General features: G+C 45.8%; 1 protein-coding gene across 1 annotated transcript in view; it reads left to right on the top strand.

Annotated features, from left to right (window-relative positions):
• The first annotated feature begins 325 nt into the window (after nucleotides 1-325).
• Nucleotides 326-20875, top strand: part of AHR (aryl hydrocarbon receptor) — a 58424-nt gene continuing 37874 nt past the window's right edge. The window contains exons 1-2 of the mRNA XM_031940685.1: nucleotides 326-750; nucleotides 12942-13129. Coding sequence (XP_031796545.1) covers nucleotides 683-750; nucleotides 12942-13129 — 256 coding nt within the window. The 5' untranslated portion in view covers nucleotides 326-682. The remainder of the gene's footprint in view (nucleotides 751-12941; nucleotides 13130-20875) is intronic.

Here is a 20875-nt window from a genome sequence, read left to right as displayed (position 1 = left end):
GCGCCCTGAGGGCAGGGGCTGGAGCTTCCCCCACTTGCGGGCCCCACAGAGGCGGCTCCCGACTTACGGAGGGGAAACAGGGCCACGGGCCAGGGAAGTGGGCCAAGCAGTACCTCCCCGCAGCCTAGGAGGGAAGCGCACGTGCTTAGGGCGCCTCAGGGGGGTGTGGCCACCGCATCTCCCCGACCTTACCAAGATGGCGCCGAAAGAGGGCCAGCAGCGCGACGTGGTGACGCAAGCACGAGGGGGCGGACCCGGGTAGAGGATGGTGAGGGGGCGGGGCCCCGAGGGCGGGGCTTGAGGGGGCGGGGCCGAAGGGCGCGGCTGTCAGGCTGCCTGGAGGTGGCCGGGCGGGGACGGAGTGCTTTGGGTGACTTGGTGGCGGCGGCGCCGGGAGTAACCTCGGCGGCGGCGGCGGCGGCCCTGAGATCCCGGACGGGCGGACGGAGCCGGGGAAGCCCCCCGGGGGACCCACGGGCGCGGGCCCCTGCCGTGCTCTCTGCCCCCAAAGTCCCGAGCGAAGCGGGGCTCGCGGGGGCTCCCGGGACTCGCGGGCCGAGGGAGCGGAGCCCTGTGCGCCTGCGCCCCGCCGCCCGCCCCCCCGCGGCGTGCCCCCGCCCGCGGCGCCTCACCTGCGGCCGCCGGAGTCCGCGCGCAGCCCGCACCCGGCGGGGCCGCGGCCATGAGCGGCGCGGGCGGCACCCACATCACCTACGCCAGCCGCAAGCGGAGGAAGCCGGTGCAGAAAACGTAAGAGCGCGCGCCCGCTGGGACCCGGACCCGAGCGGGGAAAGTCCGGGCTCTCCCGGCGCCGCCCGCCCCCTTCCCGGACCCCCCGTCCCCGCGCTCTCCCCGCCCGCCCCTCCCGGACCCCGGTCCCCGCCCCGGCCCCGCACCCCCGGTCCCCGCGCCGGCCGCCCCCTTCCCGCACCCCCTTCCCGCACCCCCGGTCCCCGCGCCGGCCGCCCCCTTCCCGCACCCCCGGTCCCCGCGCCGGCCGCCCCCTTCCCGCACCCCCTTCCCGCACCCCCGGTCCCCGCGCCGGCCGCCCCCTTCCCGCACCCCCGGTCCCCGCGCCGGCCGCCCCCTTCGCGGGCACAAGCGCTGCCTGGGCTTGTCCCTCTGGTAGGACCCCCGGCCCCCGGGGCGCTCTCCGCGCTTGGGGTTCTCCCTCGGAAAGCCTCCTTGGCAGGGCGGCAGAGGCAGCGGAGCGGGGAGCGCCGGGCAGGTCCGAGCGGAGGCTAGCGGCCGCTCCTGAGACCCGGGACCCCGAGTTGCGTTAGCGGAGACCCCGGCGCTCCCCCGCTTCCTCCCGCCCCCCTCCTGCGGCTGGTGCCCCCCCCCCCAAGGACTGAAGGGCCGGAGGGGGCTCCGGGATCCTTGGCTCGGGCCGCCGGAACTTTTCCTGGAAACCTCCCGTGCCGGGCCTCCCGGGGCCCCCTCGTCTTTCTGGCGGTTTCTCGGGGCGGCAGAGCGGCGGGGCTGCGGAGAACGTTTCCGAGCCGGGCCGGGCGGGGCCGGGGGCGCCCCGAGCTGTCCAGCGGCCCCCGGGAAGTCCCGGGGCCACCGGCTTAGCCTTTCGGGGCCGGGAAACCATGGTGCACCTCGGTGCGGGAGCCTCCCTCAAGCCTCCCCTCGCTCAGCTCTTTGGCACCGAAGTGAAAGCCAGAAAAAGTCGCCCGAGACCTGGGTTTCTTGCTGGCTTTACAGGGAGGGAAAGCTATGGCAAAGCTAGCGTCCCCCACCCACTTAGTGGAAGTTCTCTGGTGGCTAATCCCCAAACTTCGAACAAAGTGGGGCTGTTTTTTCCCGTTTCCCGAACTTGAGCATTTCCCGGGGCTCTGCGGTCATAGCACAAGATGACAGATTTCCTTCTGTAGTTTTGAAAGTAGTGATTTTGGAGTTGTGAGGAATTCTCAGTATGGAACCTCCCTCCGCCGGGGCAGATCTCGGACTCCTTGTAACTAAGGCTGGGAGAGCGAGTTGGGTCTCTGTGAAGTGCTTGTGAAGGCTCAGCTGGTGTTTGTGAGAAGTGATTTAAAGCTGGCTCTGTCTGAGGCAGGCATGGCCCTCTCTCCACTCTCACACTTTGGGCGATTCAGATATACAGATGTGTGAAGGTTTTTGAAAAAAGTCTCTAGATCTAAAATTCATTCTTGGCGTTAGCTGTATTCCTGCATTTTCACTTGCTAATATGCTTAGTTCACCTACATTTTCCGAGATCGATCAGCAGGATTGCAGCGGGTTTCACAACTGTACTCTAACATTGGAGGTGTTCCTTGTGCATAAACATTCAGAAAGAGTTGCAGATGCATGGCAATTATGGTGGAAGTAGCCAGAATTAACAGACTTTAAGGAAGTTTTTTAAAATATACCATAGCTCATTTAAGTTTTATTTTTTTCCTCTTTGCTCTCAGTGATCTTACTTAGAGTTAGCTCTGAAAAAATCCAGAAAGTTTCTTTAAATATGCGATAGCTCATTTAAGTTTTAATTTTTTCCTCTTTGCTCTCAGTGATCTTACTTAGAGTTAGCTCTGAAAACATCCAAATTGACATTAACATATGAACTCCATAATAGTTCCATAAATAGACACTAATTAAAATAGCATGCACCAACTTTGACAGCAACATCTTTAGACAGTGTGCATTACATGAGGTTTTTAAGCTGAGTCTATGAATTTCCTGCCTGGATTAGGAGTATTGTGAGTTGGTGAATTGTTACATGGATAACTTGAAAAAAAAAACACTTTACATCTTATAAGATACTTTCTATTTACAATTTTATATTTGGGTTTCAAATTTTGCACATTTATGCCACTTAAAATACTAATGTGTGCACAATCTCTGTTCATTTGTTTATTAATAGGATAAGTCCAAATCGTTGAAGAATTAGATTTCCATAGATGCTTTGATTATTTTTTGGATTTCACATTTTGCTTATGCCACTTAAAATATTGGTGTGTGCACAGTCTCTGTTCATATGTTTATTAATAGAATAAGTCCAAATCATGGAAGTCTTTTAGATTTCCATAAATGCTTTGATTATTTTTTGGATTTCAAATTTTGCTTATGCCACTTAAAATATTGGTGTGTGCACAGTCTCTGTTCATATGTTTATTAATAGAATAAGTCCAAATCATGGAAGTCTTTTAGATTTCCATAAATGCTTTGATTATTTTTTGGATTTCAAATTTTGCTTATGCCACTTAAAATATTGGTGTGTGCATAATCTCTGTTCATATGTTTATTAATAGAATAAATCCAAATCGTGGAAGTCTTTTAGATTTCCATAGATGCTTTGATTATTTTTAAATTTCAAATTTTATTTATGACACTTCAAATACTAGTGTGTGCACAATCTCTGTTCGTGTATATTAGTAGATTAAGTCAAAAGTGTCGGTCTTTTAGATTTCCATAGATTCTTTGGTTATTTTTTTTCTATATGTCAGATCAAAGGATTATGCACCTAAATAGTCTTTAATAAAATATTTATTCTTTTTAGGCAGGTTTTAAAAAATTTATAATGTCATGTTTTTCATTGAATTCTGTAAGATAACTAGATTGCATAATCATTTTAGCAAAGTAATATTTTAATATTCTCTTTGTTATCCCCTCTGAGAAGCAAAGATAATTCTGAAGTTATAAGAAACTTTTGTTTAATCCTCAAAGAATAATATAGCTCATGTTCTTTATTTTAATCTCAAATAGGACAAGTAATAAGCTATAAAAAAGGGAATGAATTATTACTTTTTTCCTACTTCACCAACTTTTTCCCCAACTTCTTTGTTGTTAACTGTGTGATGGTTTGCCACAATCCTTCAGTCTCCAATAACACAAATACTTTCAGGCCTACCTTTAACACGTGATCTGTTTGGGTCCTGAAAAGAACACAGCCCTGGTATGCAGGGGATCCATTCAGTGTAGACATGGGATTTGGACGCTGGTTATGCTCTCAGAAAAGCCTCCGGTTGTCAGTCAAATTGTTCTTCACCGGCCAGTTCAAATTTTGAGGGGGGCTGGAGAGTGGGGGAGAAGGTAATCATAATTTCATTGACATTATTCTAATTTTAAGGATGAACATAAATCATCAGGTAATTAAAAACTAGAGAACTTTGGGACTCATCCTAACTCCAAAATCTTTTCCCTGAGTTTTTCTTTCTCAGGATATCAGAGTTTATGCTTGGTGGGTTAATGGATCTCTTAAGAGAACATTCTCTTCTTGGCTCTCTCAGTACTGTCTTGTAGGACCTCAGATCAAACCAGATTGAGGATATGAGTGAATTTCGCAACTTAACTTTTTTTTTTTGTAGAACCTGAATAACTTTAAATATATAGCACTTCTCATTTGAATATTCTTCTAGGGAAAATAGTTTCTAAATGTGATTTTGGCTACCTTTTTACTAGGAAAAAAAGCAAATCAAGTTCTTTGTTACATTGTATCTTAAAAAGTACATCTTAAATCTTAAAAATCATGGATTCAAATCTAGCCCTTCCCAGCCCTCTTGGTATAGTTGAAAGATTTGGGATGGGTAGGGAAGAGCTGGAATTCTGGCCCTGTCCTTGCTCCTTGCCAGGTCTCTGAGGACCCTCTTTCAGTTCCTAACCTCTGCCGGTGCCATGTGCCGCGGTGACCGCAGGCTTCAGCTCCCCCCAGTGGCCAACAAAGCACTTGTGGCAACAGAAGCCTCATCCCGAGCCTCTGACTGCTTCCAGTGAGTTGGGCAGAGTGCTGCCCAAATGGCTTGTTGTTTGGCTTCTCGGCGAGCCGGCCCTGGGATCCCAGCATCTCCCTCGGTGCAAAGGGACCTCGCAGAAGCGACTGCATCCCCTGCCTTCAGGATGAGTCCCTGCCTCAGCCATCTGGGCCCCATCAGAATCTATTTTTAGAGCTGGTCAGAGAAGGAGTTTCTACTCCAGCCTGCCTTGACAACCCACTCCAGTGTTTAATCACAACATTTCTTCTTCTGAGTAGAAAAGATGTGCTTTTATATAGCCAGCCCCAAATGTTTGTGTGCAAACCCATTTTCTCTTTATTAGTGCTAGCGCATTTAATGCGGTGCTGCAAGCTTTACCTTGCACTCTCCTCTCTAACTTTGAGCCCAAAGCACAAGCTTTCTTGTGAGACGACCCAGTTTGGAAAGTTGATGGGGCCACGGGATTTGGCAAAGTGTCTCCCTCCTGGACCTCATCCGTTCTATCTGTAAAAGTCACCAGGAGATCCCCGAGATGCTTTGGCGTTCCAAACTGGATCTGTGGGACTCGGCCGTGGAAATATCCTCTGCCTCCCTTACCCTACTGAGGAAACGGGCTTGGAGAGAGCCTGCATGCCTTGCCCTGCATCACACAGCCAGGATTCTGTCTGAAGTCCAAACCAGTCCGGGTTCCACTTTCCAGAGCCACTCGTGTTCTATCTTTAGTAGAGGAAGAAAGAGTGTTAGGGCTTTTTTCTTTTGTTGAGCTTGTCAAATCGACCAATATTATTATATTCCTGAATTTAGATTTTCCAGTCTTTTTCTTTCAGCAGTTCTTTTATATTATCTTTGTGTATTTGAGGTTTTGTGATTACAGAAGGATTTGAAGGACTTATTTGAGCCGATTATGAGAAAGACAAGACAGTGTTGAGATTGCTACATTTTTAACATCAAAAAAGAGGCAAAATATATTGGTGAATTACTTCATCTTCTACTTGCTTATATTTTTCAAACCAGATTTAGTTGTATTCCCTTGTGGGTCTTCTGTGAACTCTGGATGAATGTTTATCTAGGGAGGATTCACTTTTGATCAGGTATTAAATTAGACAGTAAGATTGAGTTGAAATCAGAATGTCGCCACCTGGCTTTTGGTACAGTGTGATCACAGCTGCAGCATTTTCAACATGAACTTGAACTTGAATTTCTTTGTCAGAATGCTCCTTCACTCAGACCCCCCATTTTGGAAGCAGCATTGGAAGCATCAGTAATTCCAGGCGCTTTAACAAGACTCTTTAACCTGAGCTGTTGCTTCTGCTTTCACCAATTTGCTTCCACATGCTTTTGTGTAACAAGCATACAAAGGGTATGGACGAGTTCCTTAAGAAATTAGGCATATGAGGAAAAAATGCTATGTAACTATGAATTCACCCATCGGGAAAAAAAAACTATAAATAGATAAAAAATAATTATAATTTTCATCCTTTTGTACTTGGAGCTTCTTGTCAGAAGACAATAACTGCCCCTTACATCACCATTTGCCCTGTCCCTGCACACACCTAGGGTTTGCTGAAGTGAAGTGGTCTTTGTTCCGGGGCTTCTTTGAGCCCTTGCTAGAACCATTAGTTTGCAGCTAGAATGGACTTCAGACGTGGAACAGATGTCAAGTTTGCTCTCTTTATTTTGTAGATAAGGAAACTCGACACCTAGAAAGCTGAGGCATTTGCCCACACAGCCAGTAAGTAAAGTAGCAAAGAAGAGATTTGAATCCACATATATATATATAATCCCTCCAATTCCAAGGTTTTTTCACAAGTATGAAAAAGTGACACAGTGGATAAAGTGCTGGGCTTCGAGTCAGCTGGACTCCTCTTCCTGAGCTCCAACTGGCCTCAGACACTTCCTAGCTGTGTGAGCCTGGCCAAGTCACTTCCCTTTGCCTCAGTTTCCTCATCTGTAAAATGAGCTGGAGAAGGAAATGACCAACCACTGCAGTATCTTTATCGCTATGTGACCCTAACTGGGGTCACAAAGAATCAAACATGAATGAAAAATCACTGACGAACAGCAGCAACAAAATGTGGGGGGAAAGAAGCAAAAACTTTTCTTGGTGGTATTGTGTGTGTACAGAGTTCTTGGAAAGCGTCAAAGTATTTTATTTCCAAATTTGTCACGGGTTCATCAGAGCAGTGGTCCCAGAATCCTGGGTGTTTCTGAGGGTGGCCTTTTGTAGCCTTTACTGTTTGGAGAGGACTTCAGGGGAACTGGCAGGCCAGCACACTTTGGGGGTGCTTTTCTTTTTTCTTAGATTGGAAACGCCTTGGGACCCACAGTCACGTCTTACTGCTTCTTATCCTTCCCGGGACTTGGCAACCCGCTTTGGGGTGCTAACTCGTCCTGTGCACAAATAGCGAACTGAGGCAAGTTTCCAGAGGAGGAGACTGATAGTCAGGGAGGTTTGGGCTTGGATAAAGCTACAGGCCTAGCGAAAGACCCTGTCCTCTATCTTTCAGACTGGTGTCTAAACCTTTTAACTTGTGTTAAATTGAATGTTTTACCCTTTGCTCTCCCAGTTTCCTGGGATTCAGGAAAAGGAAGCCTCTCATGCCCCGGCAGACATGTGGAAAAGCAGGCTTAGCTTGGTGCAGGGCACAGAGCTTGGAGCCCCAAGCAGGAAGCCAGGTGCCTGCTCTTTGGAAGACTTGGGGCCCTCGTTGGTGAAATGAGGAGCTTGAATGTAACCATCCCTGAGGTATCATTCCCCTTCAGATCCAAGACTCTGTGATACACAGTGCGAGTCCCGAAAGAGCCAGGCTTCTGGGACTAGGTGGGGCACAGGCAGCGGGGCCCATCTGAGGCAGAAGCTCTGTCGGGAACTTGCTTCCAGTGACAGTATTGAACCTGCTCTTGTACAGGGCCACTCATTAGGAAGCCGCCTCCACCCAGTATCTCTCAGTTCATCTCCATTTCCAGTCTAGCATCTTTTGGCAAGCCAGTGGTTTCTAGGACTCAGGAAATCGAGGAAGCAGCAGGCTAGACCTGTCCCTGGAGACAGCCAGATGTTTGAGATGGTCCCCTGAGGCAGCTGGAGAAGCTGGTCCTAAGGTGGAAGCAGGCTCCAGCTCTGCCCAGCCCACTGAGGAAATGGGCCTGTTGGGGTCTTACCACCTCCTTTCTTCACTTATTATTGTAGAACTTATGAATATATGCATACACACACACACACACGCGTGCGCGCACACACACACACACACACACACACACATTCAGTCTTCATGTCCCAAGATAAACAAACCAGAGACTCTACTTCCAGAATGTCAGGTTTATCTTTTGTAGTTTAGAAATAGGAAGTTTAATCAGATGACTAGAGGTTTGCTTATAGGATATGTAGCTTTCTCTTTGATTTTTTGGGAATGATTTAAATTTTTAGAGTTTTTAGATCATATAAATAGGAAGTTTTTAGAGAGACCATCCTTAGTATTTAAATAGGAGGAAAGATTTGGATCCAAGTCTCTGAAAATATTCTTTTGAGAGGAGAAAAACATGACAAAACTTATTACAAGCAGTAGAGAAGTTGTATTTAGATCAAGCATTTTGTTAGTTAGATTTCTATTTGTCTTATCGTTAACAAACAAACATGTTAGAACTAAGTATTGTCTGAGGAAAATTCTCTTGAAGGGAGATTATAAAATCATTCAAAGGTGAAATAATCATTTTCTAGAAAAGACTGGAGCTAGAAGTCCTGCCCTTCCCTGGAAGGCTAAGGGGTTGAGAAACTCGGAGGTTGGGGCGCACACAGGCTGCCCTTTGGTTCTGGGGCCTCCATTTGCACAAGCTGCTGTTGCTAGCTAGCTCTTGCCAATGGTATGTAGCCTGAGTGAGGGCTCCCAGCAGTTTTTTAAACTTAGTTGTCTAACTTAATATATGTTGTGTATTAAAATCATCTTTGTGCTTGGGCCTCAGTGGGGGAAAGTCAGCATTGGTTTTTCCATAAACTGGTTCAATACTAAATGAATCCATCTTGTAGAATGTACACATAGAGGTCTATTTCCTTTTTTATTTAACATCTTTCTTCCCCAAAATCTTAAGGTTTTTTTTTTTGTCAGAATCATTTTACAATCGATTGAGAGAAGCACTTTATGATTTATAAAGTGCTATACAAATAAAAAATGGTACAATAATTCTAATTTTTTAGACTATTGATATCTTTTGTTTCTAACATGATCTTTATTTCTGCATGTATCTGATTTTATTCCTTACCCAATCAGCCATTTTTTAGCAAAGAATTATGAAAGAAAAAAAGTTCAGCCAAACTTAAGCAGTCCATGAGTTGAGTTTGGTGTTAGATGCCAACCTCTCTGCCCACAGATTCCCTCTTATTTCAGTGACATTTGTGGGAACTATTATTTTCCTTCATTTTACATCTTTAGAAAATAATAAACATAGAAGTCAAGTAGCTATAAATTCAGCTCTTATAAATCAGTGCTAGATTCTGGAATAAAGTCAAGACTTAATCTCCAGTCCCCACTCAGTCTGAATTCTGATTCCATTTTCCTAGGAAAAGAAGAGTTGCTTTTAGCATAAGCAGGACTCAACAGCCGTATTTAGAAAGTGATTATTTCATAGAATCAGTGATGATAGAGATGGACAGGAGAATTTGTCCCCTTTCTGGTCCCCTTGTTTGTTTGTTTTTTGTTCTTGAGAAGAAGCAACAAGTTAAAAGGATTTGTCTCACAGCATGTTGAAATCTGAGGCAGAACTGGGGTTAGAACTCTGCCCTTCATTTACAGATAGATTCTTTGAGTATAAAATGCATTTCCACCTACCCCATTGTCATTGTATCTTTTACAGTTTTGAAAGTTTTGAAAACTTAACTTTTCTAAAATTATCTGATATGAAATTATCTTGTTTCAGAGATCAAGTCTCTCCCACTCTTCTCTGTTTCGTGTGTGTGTGTGTCTGTCTTTGTCTTTGTCTCCCTCTCCCTTTTTCTGTCTTTTATCAAGAAAGGCAATCTGCACTAGGCTTGTATTGAAGTTTAGTTTCCAAAATCTAAATCAGGGACCTGCACTGAGATTCTTCTGTAGAGCTTGAGCTGTGAGTCTTGGAACACAAACTACTACTACATCTTTGGGGGTTGGAGGAAAGCTAAAGAAAGCCTGTGTGAGCTCTTCTGAACAGCCAGTTACACATTGAATAGAAGCACCTTGGATGCTGGTGACTTCATGTTTCCATTCATCCAACCATCCTGAAATCCATCCATCTGTCCATCCATCGTTCAATCCTTCCTTCCATCCATCCCTCCATCCATTGTCCATCTGTTCAGCCATATACCCATCCATCCTTCTATCCATCCATCTATCCATTCTTCAACCCTTCTATCTGTCCATTTCAATGAGTTTGTGTCTTGTCACTTCTTCCAGGATATAATTCACAACTTGACTGAGCTTCTCACCCTCTTTGTTCCTTTTTTTTCTCTCAAATGCTTTATATGGAGGTCACCCAACATGGTGGAGAGTTCCTTCAGAACTCTTAGGGGAGGGGGGCAGTAGCAGCGGGCCAGGGATTTTGCATATACTGCAGCACGGATGAAATCAAAAGGAGAACAAGCGTGGGGGCTCAGTAAGTAGCCACACACCCTTAAGTACCACATACCAGTAAGCACCAGCCCACAGTCATACTCGGTACATGGATGCACCTCCATGCCCATGCACTTGGATGGGCATCTTTTTTCCTCACCAGAAACAGACTCAAGAGAGACATTTCCTTTTGCCCACTTAGCATCTCAGCACATTAAACATTTATGCAGAGAGAATGTGTCGCAGTGACACTCTGTGACATTCAGAGTGTCTCGGGCTTTGTGGATTTTAGGGGACTTAGGGAGTGAGAGGTGATGAGGAATTGAGGGTGCCACAGGGACTGGGAGGGTGGCAGTGCCCAGGGCAGTGTGGAAGGGAGGAAGCTTGGAAGGAAAGATGAATATGGTGGGACATCTGGTTGGAGAGATTGGAGGGCAGACAGATGGCATTAAATTCATGGGAGCTACTGAGATCCCCAAGTGATATAGTCTAGAGGGAGAAGAGAAGAGGGCCCAGGACAGAGCCCACCGGGAGACCTGTAGTTGGAGGATAAGATCTGCAAAAAACAAGGAGAGGTTGGGATGGTAGGAAGAAGAGGAGGAGGAGGAGGAAAGAAAGAGAAAAAGAAGAAAAAGGATGAGGGAACAGAAAAGAGAAGAAGGAGAGGAAGAAGAAAAGGGGAAGGAGGAACAAAGACCCAGAGACAGAAAGAGACAGAGAAGATGAAAACAGAAGAAAAAAGGAGAAGGAAGAGGAAAGGGAAGAGAAGAAGTGGGAGGAGGAGAAAAGGAGGAAGAAAGAGAGGAGGAGGAAGAGAGGAGGAGGGACAAAGACCAGAGACAGAAAGAGAAAAGACACAGAGAAATGTGTCCCAAAAACCTCAAAGAAAAGGATCATCAAGGAGAAGAGGGCGATGGGCAGTGTGGAAGACTTCCAGGAACAATGGGGAGGATACTGCTCCCTCCTGGTCTCCTCAGTCTTCTCAGCTTCCTTCTAGTTCACTTTAGCATCTTTTTTATCTGAAGCACATGAAAAGCAGCCTCCAGGGTTTGGCTTTTAGAGGCTTTTCAGGGGGCTTTCCAAGGGCACTGAAGTAATTGTTAGAGTGATAGCTGTCCATCCTACCCCACAAGCCTTTAGTGGCCAGTAGCGAGTCATTGTCCTGACATGGTCAGTGTCCAACTGAAAGGAGCTTCTTCTTTCCATTATCCCGAAGCGCTGGGACGGATAAACAGCCCATCTGTGTTAGGAGAAGTGTGTGGAGAAGAAGGGAGGGTTCACTCAGGACTGAGGGGATCAGGGAACCTCCCAGAGGCACGGGGATGGGAGCTGATCACTGATGGTCAAAGTGGGGCTGGTGCAGACTTGCTGACCCTCAGCCTGATAGTCCAGAGTTTTGTGAGAAAGGAGGGTCTAGGGAAGTCTTAAAGCAGGGAACAGTAAACTGTGCATTATTAAAAAGTGTACATTAAGTTGGGGAGAAGCTGAAGAAAGTGTTTGTATGCTGGGGAGGTCCATTCAGGATGGACAGAAAGTAGTCCTGTTCCCCAGCCGCAGCAGACAGTCCAGCTGTGTTCATGCATGTGCATATAGGCTGGCTTCTCTCACAGCAAATCATTGTTTTAAAAAATTATTTATTTTTGATACCCATTGCTTTATGAATCATGTTGGGAGAGAAAAATCAGAGCAAAAGAGGAAAAAAAAAAACGGAGAGAAAAAAAAACAGAATAAAGAAGTGAACATAGCATGTGTTAACTTACATTAAGTCTCCTTAGTTCTTTTTCTGGATGCAGTTGCCATTTTCTGTCCAAAATCTATCAGGATTGCTTTGAATCATTGACCTGCTAAGAAAAACCGAGTCTTTCATAGCTGATCATCACACGATCTTGCTTTTACATACTGTACAATATACTATATTTCTGCTTCTGTTTGTTTCGCTCTGCATCAGTTCGTGTAAATCTTTTCAGGCTTTGATAAAATCTGCTTGTCCATCATTTTTTATTGGACAATAATATTCCATAATGTTCATATCCCATAATTTATTCAGCCATTCCCCAATTGATGGGCATCTACTCATTTTCTAATTCTTTGCCACCACAAAAAGAACTGCTATAAACATTTTTACACATGTGGGTCCTTTTCCCTTCTTTATCACAGTGGACCATTTTAAAGGATTAGTGATGTTTTCAGCAAACTCATTCATTGGTGTGTCATTAGTCAATCAATTGTCATTTAAAAAAAAATCCACGTGCCTACTTAAGCATTTTCACACATGATTCCAATTAATTTTATTTTTCACTTCTCCCCTTTTAAAGGTAAAAGGCCTGGTTTTGGTTGGGAAGAATCAGTTAATAGTTTAATTAATTGTGCCTGAGAAAAATATCTCACAAAAATTTTTTTTATTATAGCTTTTTATTTACAAGATATATGATGGGTAATTTTTCAGCAATGACCCTTGCAAAACCTTCTGTTCCAACTTTTTCCCTCCTCTCCTAGATGGCAGGTAGACCAATACATGTTAAATATGTTAAAGTATATGTTAAATCCAATATATATATACATATTTATACAGTTATTTCAGCAAAAATTTTAGTGGAAAACTTCAGGAAAAATATTCATCGTGGCGACTTGTAGTTTTTGTTTTTTAAAATACCTGTGTGTGTTTCTTCCTCAGAGTAAAGCCAGTGCCACCGGAAGGAGTCAAATCGAACCCATCCAAGAGACACAGAGACCGGCTGAACACGGAGCTAGACCGGCTGGCCAGCCTGCTGCCCTTCCCTCAGGATGTCATCTCCAAGCTGGACAAGCTGTCCGTGCTCAGACTCAGCGTCAGCTACCTGAGAGCCAAGAGCTTCTTTGATGGTGAGACATCAGGATTTCATTTCTCCAAGCTTGCCTGTAAAGTAAATGAAAATACATCAAATATGTGCATTGCATCTGCTTGGGCATTTAAAATTAGAAAAAAAATTTAACCATATGTGAGTAAAATCTCCAGTTATTATTCTCATTCAGAGTGTGGTGGCAAAGCCAAGTGCATATTGGCTTCTAAAATCAATTTTCCAGTTTCATTCATCAAACCAGATGTCGCCACTTAAATGAAATCTGTCAATGAGCCTTTAAAAGAAGAGATTGGAAAGTAATGTTCTCCTTCATGAATATTCCAGTCTCTTTAGCATTTCTCTCCCCTTCAGCTTTCTCAAGTGCTTCTTTTTTAACTAAATTCTCTCCATCCATTCCTCTCCCCTCATAAATATACATAAATGTATAGATTATCTTGATAATGTTATTGTCAGATTTGTAAAAGTGCCTTCAGCTGGATTGTCACTCATTTATTTTTTAGTTAGCAGCGTTTCTGTTTGGCATCCTCGAGTTTGGAGTAGGTTTGTTTTGGGGAGGCTGAGTGACGTAATGGATATAATGGAGACTAGGGGTTGAAACCATCCTCAGACACCTCCTAGCTGTGTGATCCTGGGCAAGTCACAGTCTCATTCAGCCTCAGTTTTTTTTTTGTTTTTTTTTTTTATGCTGAGGCAATTGGGGTTAAGTGATTTGCCCAGAGTTATACAGCTAGGAAGTAGTGTCTGAGGCCAGATTTGAATGCAAGTCCTCCTGGCTTCAGGGCTGCTTCAGTTTCTTTCTCTTTAAAATGGGTATAGGAATAGTACTTGTGGAGCCTGCATTATGAAGCTCAGGTGAGCTCATGAAAAATGCTTTGTCTGTACTATATCAACAGCAGTTATGTTTGCTTAAGTAGATCATGGACATGCGAACATGTGTATGTTTACGTGTGTGTCCGTGTGTGCTCTTCCCCAGGAGCTGAAAGACTCTGGGCTCCCTCAGCCCCGATTCTCTCCCTCGGCTGTGCTCCCAGGACCTCAGAGGCTAGCTGCTGGGGGAGGGGGGTTGGCACTGGCACTGATCTCCCATCATCCTCTTGTTTGAGCTGCAGGTGTCTCATTCACGTGGGGCACATGATGCTCTTGCTCAGAGGAGTCCATTTTGCAGAAGCCCTGGATTCCCATGGACAGTTTTGGGGTTTCTAGCTGGCGCCAAATGGATTTGGGCCTCATTTTCACTCTTCACAAGCACATGGAGAATGGGTTTTCTCCACATTACTGTTTCCAGGACATTTGGGAATTCTTGCAAAATGCTCCTGACTCCTTGTGCCATCATTGGGCTGACGGGCATCCAGGTGTGCATGGGTTGCTGAGAAAGAGCTGACCATGGCCTGAGCTCCCAGACACCGTGACCCTGAGCAGGCAGCTCTGGGGAGACAGTTCCATGGTGGGTCTTTTGTTTCTTCTCTAACTGTGCAAATGTGCCTGCTCCAGGATGTCTGTATGCGGGCAGTGCCTGAATATAGGGGGATTGAAGCAGGAAAAAGCTCAGCCCTTCTGTGATAGGCCCTGTAACCTTGGTGCTTGCTGGAAGACCAGGCACCCGATCATCGGTGTGGGGAAGATGTGGTTTCTGCTGCCCCGCAGCCGCTCATCCCCAAAGGAGAGCCCTCAGCCTGGCCTTGGGCCAAAAGGCCCTGGCTGCTGGCCTCTGACCCCAGGCTGGTCTCCCTCTTAGAGCCACAGAGGCCTCTGCTGCTAAGTGGGCATGAGCACCCTCAGTCTGCCTGCCTGACAGGGATTCTTTGCTTTGCTTTATCCCACCTACAAAGGCTTCTCAGGGAGACAAAGGCAGATGGAGAAGGAGAAGGGCAAGCCAAGACTGCCCTTACCTGGGGGTGGAGGGCGCTGCCCCAAAGGTAAATGCTGAGAGGGCCGAGTGGCCAACCAGTGGTCCCCGAAGACCCACTCAGGGAAATGAGAGCCGGGAGGGGAGGGAAGCGCTAAGTGAATAACAGGATGCAAACAGGGGGCGTGGGAATTCCTGCGGAAAGAAAATATAAACGAGTAATCATATGATCTTCTTACAGAGGAAACCCAAGTTTTTGCTATAACAATAGATATTTTTCCAAGAAAATATATCCATTTATTCTTAGTTTAAATTATCCAACCTGAATGGGGCGCCCCACTTAGCAGCCCTAACACATACTGCTAATGGGCTCTAAAAAGAAACTCAATCATAAATTAACCAAACCCATTGGCCTTTCCTCACAGCTTCCCCCAAGACACTCTAAAATTGAACTTCAGCGTAGTTGGGGATACTTGGAACAAAACTGAAATAGGCTGATGACCAAAGAGATGAAGACGTGATTTATTGGATTTGCAAAGTGCTAGCTGCTGCTTATCCTTTCATAACAGAAACCCCACAGAGGGATGTGGCTATGCGCATCTATGTCTATATTGGTATTTCTGCGACATTTTCCAAAAAGGAGGAAAAATCTGTAACTTCCTTAATTGTTTTGATTCAATTTCCTCAGAAAGAATTTCTCCTTGATTTGGGGTTTAACTCCTAAATTGATCCTACATTTCAATTCAAACAAGTGCATTTATTATTTAGCGAAGAGTAGAGGGACCTAGTGGCTGGGGAGCTGGCCTTGGTGCTGAAGGAGCTGGGTTCAGGTCCTGCCTCTGACACTTCTTGGCTCAGGACTCTGAGTGAGCCTTCATACCAGGGCAGATCCAGCCTCTGCCCCCCGGCCTGTGCCAGCTGCTGGGCCTGGGGTGATGCCGGGGATGGGGAGAGACCAAAAGCAGCCCTGCCCTAAATGGGCCCAGCCGAGTCTAGATGTGAAATTCTCCCTCCCTGTCTCCACCCCCCCCCCAGTCTCTCACTGGCTCACATTATCCCCCAGTTCTCAGCCATGGGATTTTTGTCTTTTCCAACCAAAGAAATCCCTCCTTGCATCCTGAGCTGGCACATGGAGAGGGGTGGGGGGCACCAGACTCCATTCTGGGAGGAGCAGTACAAAACCAAGACAGTCTGTGCCCTGAAGAAGCTTCTGTTTGGGGAGAGAAGGACAGAAAGGGGAGATCAGGAAATGCAGATTTATGCAAAGAAGCACGAAAGAGACACTGGGAGGGTCAGTAAAGGCGCCTGGAAGGAGGCTTCCTGGAGGGGGAGGGGTGGACCTGGCCTCCCCAGGCCAGCAGATACTACAGGATACAGGCAGGTGCTGAGCTCAGGGACTTTGAGCCAGAGGCAGCTTTAATGATCACAATCGCTGGTGCACCAGGTCTGCAGTCAGGAAGATCTGAGTTCAAATGCAGCCTCAGATACTGCTAGCTATGTGCTCCAAGCAAGTCCTTCTGCCTCAGTTTCCTTCTCTGTTAAATGGGTGGAATGAGAGCAGCCTCCCAGGCCTGTCCTGAGTGAGGACTTGGGATTGACCCCAGAGGCACTAGGGAGCTTCTGGAGGAGGGCAGGAAATGGCATGGTCATGTCTGGACTTTAGAAACACCAGTCTGGCAGGCAGGTAGAGGCTGGACTGGGGAGGTCAGAGGTCCGAGGTAAAGAGAGGGAGAGCCAGCAGTCCAGTGCAAGGTCTGAATGTCTTGAGAGTCCTGTGGCAGGGGGTAGGGGGAGAACAAGGGCTTTATAGAAGAGAGAGAGATGCTGTACATGTGGAACAGTCACTCCAAGGGATGACAGGGGCTGGCTGGAAGTCTCCTGTTCTGATCCTGAAATCTAAAGGCTGTAACTGCCTTGATTGAGCAGCTACCAGCTCAAAGGAGTTGCCCCATCACGGCAGGTGGCCCAGGACCCTCCCAGAAGAAGCCCCCCATCCCGGGGCTGCTCCCAGAACGTTTTAAACCCCCCTGGTCCATTCCTGCTTCTTTGTCTGGCCCCTTGTTTCTCATTCTTCAAACTTTTCTTCTGTTCTTTCCTTTTTGTAGCTTCCATTTGGTTCTATTTTATTATTTTAAAAACAGTTCCTTTGTCCTTTATCTCTCAAGGTTCTCAGAAATCTGTGATTTCATCAGTTTGCACAATCCTTCCACAGAAACAGATAACAACGTCCCTCCCCACACCCCAAACTTTAGACAGTGGCCATGAGTCACTGTAAGTGACCACATGGTCCCTTGGTGCCCAGTCTTGCTCATTAAGCCTCTCGAAGGGGCTGGGCTGGCCCTTGAATGGCGGACCTGTCTCCGTCCTGGAGATTCTGTAGTAATTCCATGGAGCCAGATCACCCTCCGGTACTTTGTAGGAAAGGGCCATTCTGGCAGTTCCACAAGAAAGATGGTACCCAAGTACAGAGTAATCAGAAAGGGGCGGCCCAAGAGTTGAGGGGCTCCAGGAAGGACTGACCCCCCCCCCAGCCAGACCCCACTGGAGGAGAAGCCAGGTCTGAGGAGGGTACAGAATATGTGAAGGGAAAGCCCAGAAATGCTCACAAAACCTTGACTTCCTCTGCTCCTGCTGTGTGTGGGAGGCTGTGTCTCACCCAGAAAAGATCGCTTGGCTCCTTTAACGTGATCCAGGCCAGGAACAGAAGCAGATCCTCATACACTTGGGTGGAGAATGGAGAGCAGCTGTGATGGTTGTTAAGGTGGACTCGGCTACTGGGGAAATGCATTTCCCATCTCCAGGTGGATGACTTCCCACTGGGCTATGCTCAGGAGCCCTCTTAGGAGCAGGCCAAGTTAGCGTGGGACCACCGCTCTGTTTTCACATCAGGGTAATGGAGAGAGAACGCGGATGATATTCTACTCTGAATTCCTTCCCTGTTGCCTCAGAATAGCCTGGGAAAGGCTTGGGGTCCTCGGGGTCTCTGCAGCTTTGTGGCTTCTGAAAACTGGAAAGTTTGAAGGTAGGCACCCGGTGAGGAATCCTGGGTCTGCCGTACAAAGTCCAGCGGTTGTCCCTTGGGAGGTTGGCTCCCCTTCCATCCTTTCTGAGGTGGGAGAATTCCCATCTCTATAGGTCCCAAGGAGCCACATAGCAGGGAGTACAGGAGAAACGCAGTATCTCATTAATAAGCAGTGTCTGCCCTGGTAGAATCTCAGCTTTCAAAAAAAAATGGATTTATCATCAACTTGAAATGGAATTCTTCATCTTTTCCTAAACTTCGGTTTAATTTCAAACACATCATGTTATAAGTTATGCCATCAACTTTAATTGGACTTTGCCAGTAAACAGAACAGCATCCAAGAACTGAGAAGGGCTAATCCATCTCTTCTAATTAACCACAGCTGGGCCGATTTTCTTGGTCCTTTAATTTAGACTGTTTGGGGGGGGGGAGGGACTTACAGGAAATCCTTTAAAGATTTTCAATGATTGGAATGTTTGCAACTGTTATTTTGAGCTGAAAATATTAGGTATCTTCTAAATGAGCTTTCTGGAGTGGCCGGGCCTTTTCGGGCAACTTGTTGCCTATTTGTTACTTAGACAATTCTGATATCTTCCTCATATAATCTTTTGCAGAATTAAGTTTCATTTTTACAATCTGAAGATCCCTTTGAAGCATTTGTCTATTAAGAATAGTTCTGACACGTGCTGTTTACTTCTTTTTTCTGTTTTTTTTTTTTTCCTCTCCCATGGTTTTTCCCTTTTGCTCTGTTTTTTCTCTCCCGACATGATTCATAAAGCAGTGTGTATTAAACATAAATAAATTGAAAAATAAGAATAGTTCTGATTTTCCTGAAATAGAGCAGAAATTGGGATATGTGTTTTGCACTTATTGAATATCGATAGAATTGGTTCTGTAAAAAAAAAAAAAAATTTTAAATGACATTTCCATAGTGCAATTGCATCTCAGAAAAGTGAAAAGTTTCACGGCTCTCAGTATTTTATGTGGGGAAAGACTGAAAACTTTTCTTTTCGTTCCCCCTTGCTGTTGTCGTGTTCTTCAATTGTCAGAACATCTGAAATAAAACCTGGCATTTCTTCCTCCTTTTTCTGGAGCTTTCGGCCACCGCTCTAACGGTTCGCTCCCGGTTTTTCAGAAGAGAACGCCGTGTTCACCCTTCGGCTTAGCTCGTGCGTGCCTCCCGGTGCAGCGCCGCCTTGGCATTCCTATAACCAAGGCTTATTTCTTGGTGACTTGTAGCCAGGCCCGGACTGAGCTCCAGGCAGCAAGGGAGAATGCATTCGGACATGGGCCTCTTGTAGGTTTTTCTTCAGTTGATCATTCTGCTGAAGATTATTCAGAGGGTGCCAGGCTCTGCCTCACTCTAGGCCCTGAATTCTCGGGCCTCCTTGTTGATTAGTTCATAATTGTCCTGTCTCGATCTTATTTATATTTAGTGCATGGCCTGTTGTCTCCCTATAAGACTGTAAGCTCCTTAAGGACAGAGGCTGACTTTTGCCTTCCTCTGTGTGCCCGGTACTTCACGTGCTATCAAGGTTTCATAAATGCTCATGCACTGACTGACATTATGCAGTGGGCTCCTAGGGAAGAGTGGAAAGGAGGCTAAAGGTCTCTGGCCAGCAAGCCCCTCCCTGCCCTTCTCCCCAAGTCTCAGGTCACATGGCCCCGAGGGTCCCTTCCAGCTCTGCACCAGGATCTTGATGTTGAATTGTCTACCACAGAGAGGCAGATGTGGCCCGCACACTCCAGTGCATGGTCCAAAATGAACAGCTTTGAGGTGCAAAAAAAAGAAACACACCATGTATGCAATGGAAGGTTGATCCGTACAAACTAGAGAAACATCCCTCATTTAGGAAACTTGTTATTAGTTACACACATTTTTCAAAAAGTGTGGATCCCTTTTTTGCTCTAAGTCAGTTTTAAATTTCTAATTATATTTTGTTGGGATTAACTTTTTATTCTGATGAATATTAAAAATCGTTCTATTTTATATATGTATGTTTGTGTAAATTCTTTATGTGTGATACATAATATATACATCATATATTAATGTTTATATGTGTGAATGTGTATATATGTGTAGGTATATATCAAAATATAGCTATTTTTGTAATTTTTTCTTTGGTGGGGCAATTGGGATTAAGTGATTTGCCCAGAATTACACAGCTTGGAAGTACTGAATGTGTGAGGCCCGTTTTGAACTCAGGGCCTCCTGGCTTCTGGGCTGGTGCTCCATCCACTGTGCCATCTAGATGCTCCTATAAAAATAGTTTTAAAAAATATTTACATAAAACAAGGGCCCAGTGAGACCGGATAAAAAAGTTAGGATTCGGGGACATCAGCCTCTGTTCTGTCACCAGCTGTTTCAGGGATCTTGGGCCAGCTCCGCCATCTCCTGGGGCGTCAGCCAGCATCACCACTCTCCTGGGGTATTTTGGGACTGTTGACCCAGTTTGTAAATGTTTATTGAATTAACAAATTAGTCATGAATAGAATTATAAACAGAAACTGTGATTGTATGTGGTGTTAAACCGGAGGAGTTACATCAGTAGATGTCCCAGAATCACTGGTCTGGTCAGAGTTTTTACAAGTCAGAATAGTTTGTAAAAGACACGGAGCCCGAGTCCTTCCTTTGACACATTAGGAAACTGAGACTCAGAGAAATAATGTGTCTTGTCTGAGTATACACAGCTAATTAGCGACAAATTCAAAACATTTCAAACAGTGGATAGAGCACTTGGCCCCGAGTTCAAATCTAGGACCCGAGTATAAATTTAACCTCCAACACGTACTAGCTGGATGACTCTGGGAGACTCGGCTCTTTTCTTTTTTTTTTTATAGTATTTAATTTTTTTCCCAATTGTATGTCAAGACAATTTTTTTTAATAGCCTTTTATTTA

The sequence above is a fragment of the Sarcophilus harrisii genome, chromosome 5 (assembly GCF_902635505.1).
Source record: "Sarcophilus harrisii chromosome 5, mSarHar1.11, whole genome shotgun sequence".
Taxonomy (NCBI): Eukaryota; Metazoa; Chordata; class Mammalia; order Dasyuromorphia; family Dasyuridae; genus Sarcophilus; species Sarcophilus harrisii.
Note: the sequence above shows the minus strand (reverse complement) of the source record. Positions and strands in the feature narration are given on the sequence as shown.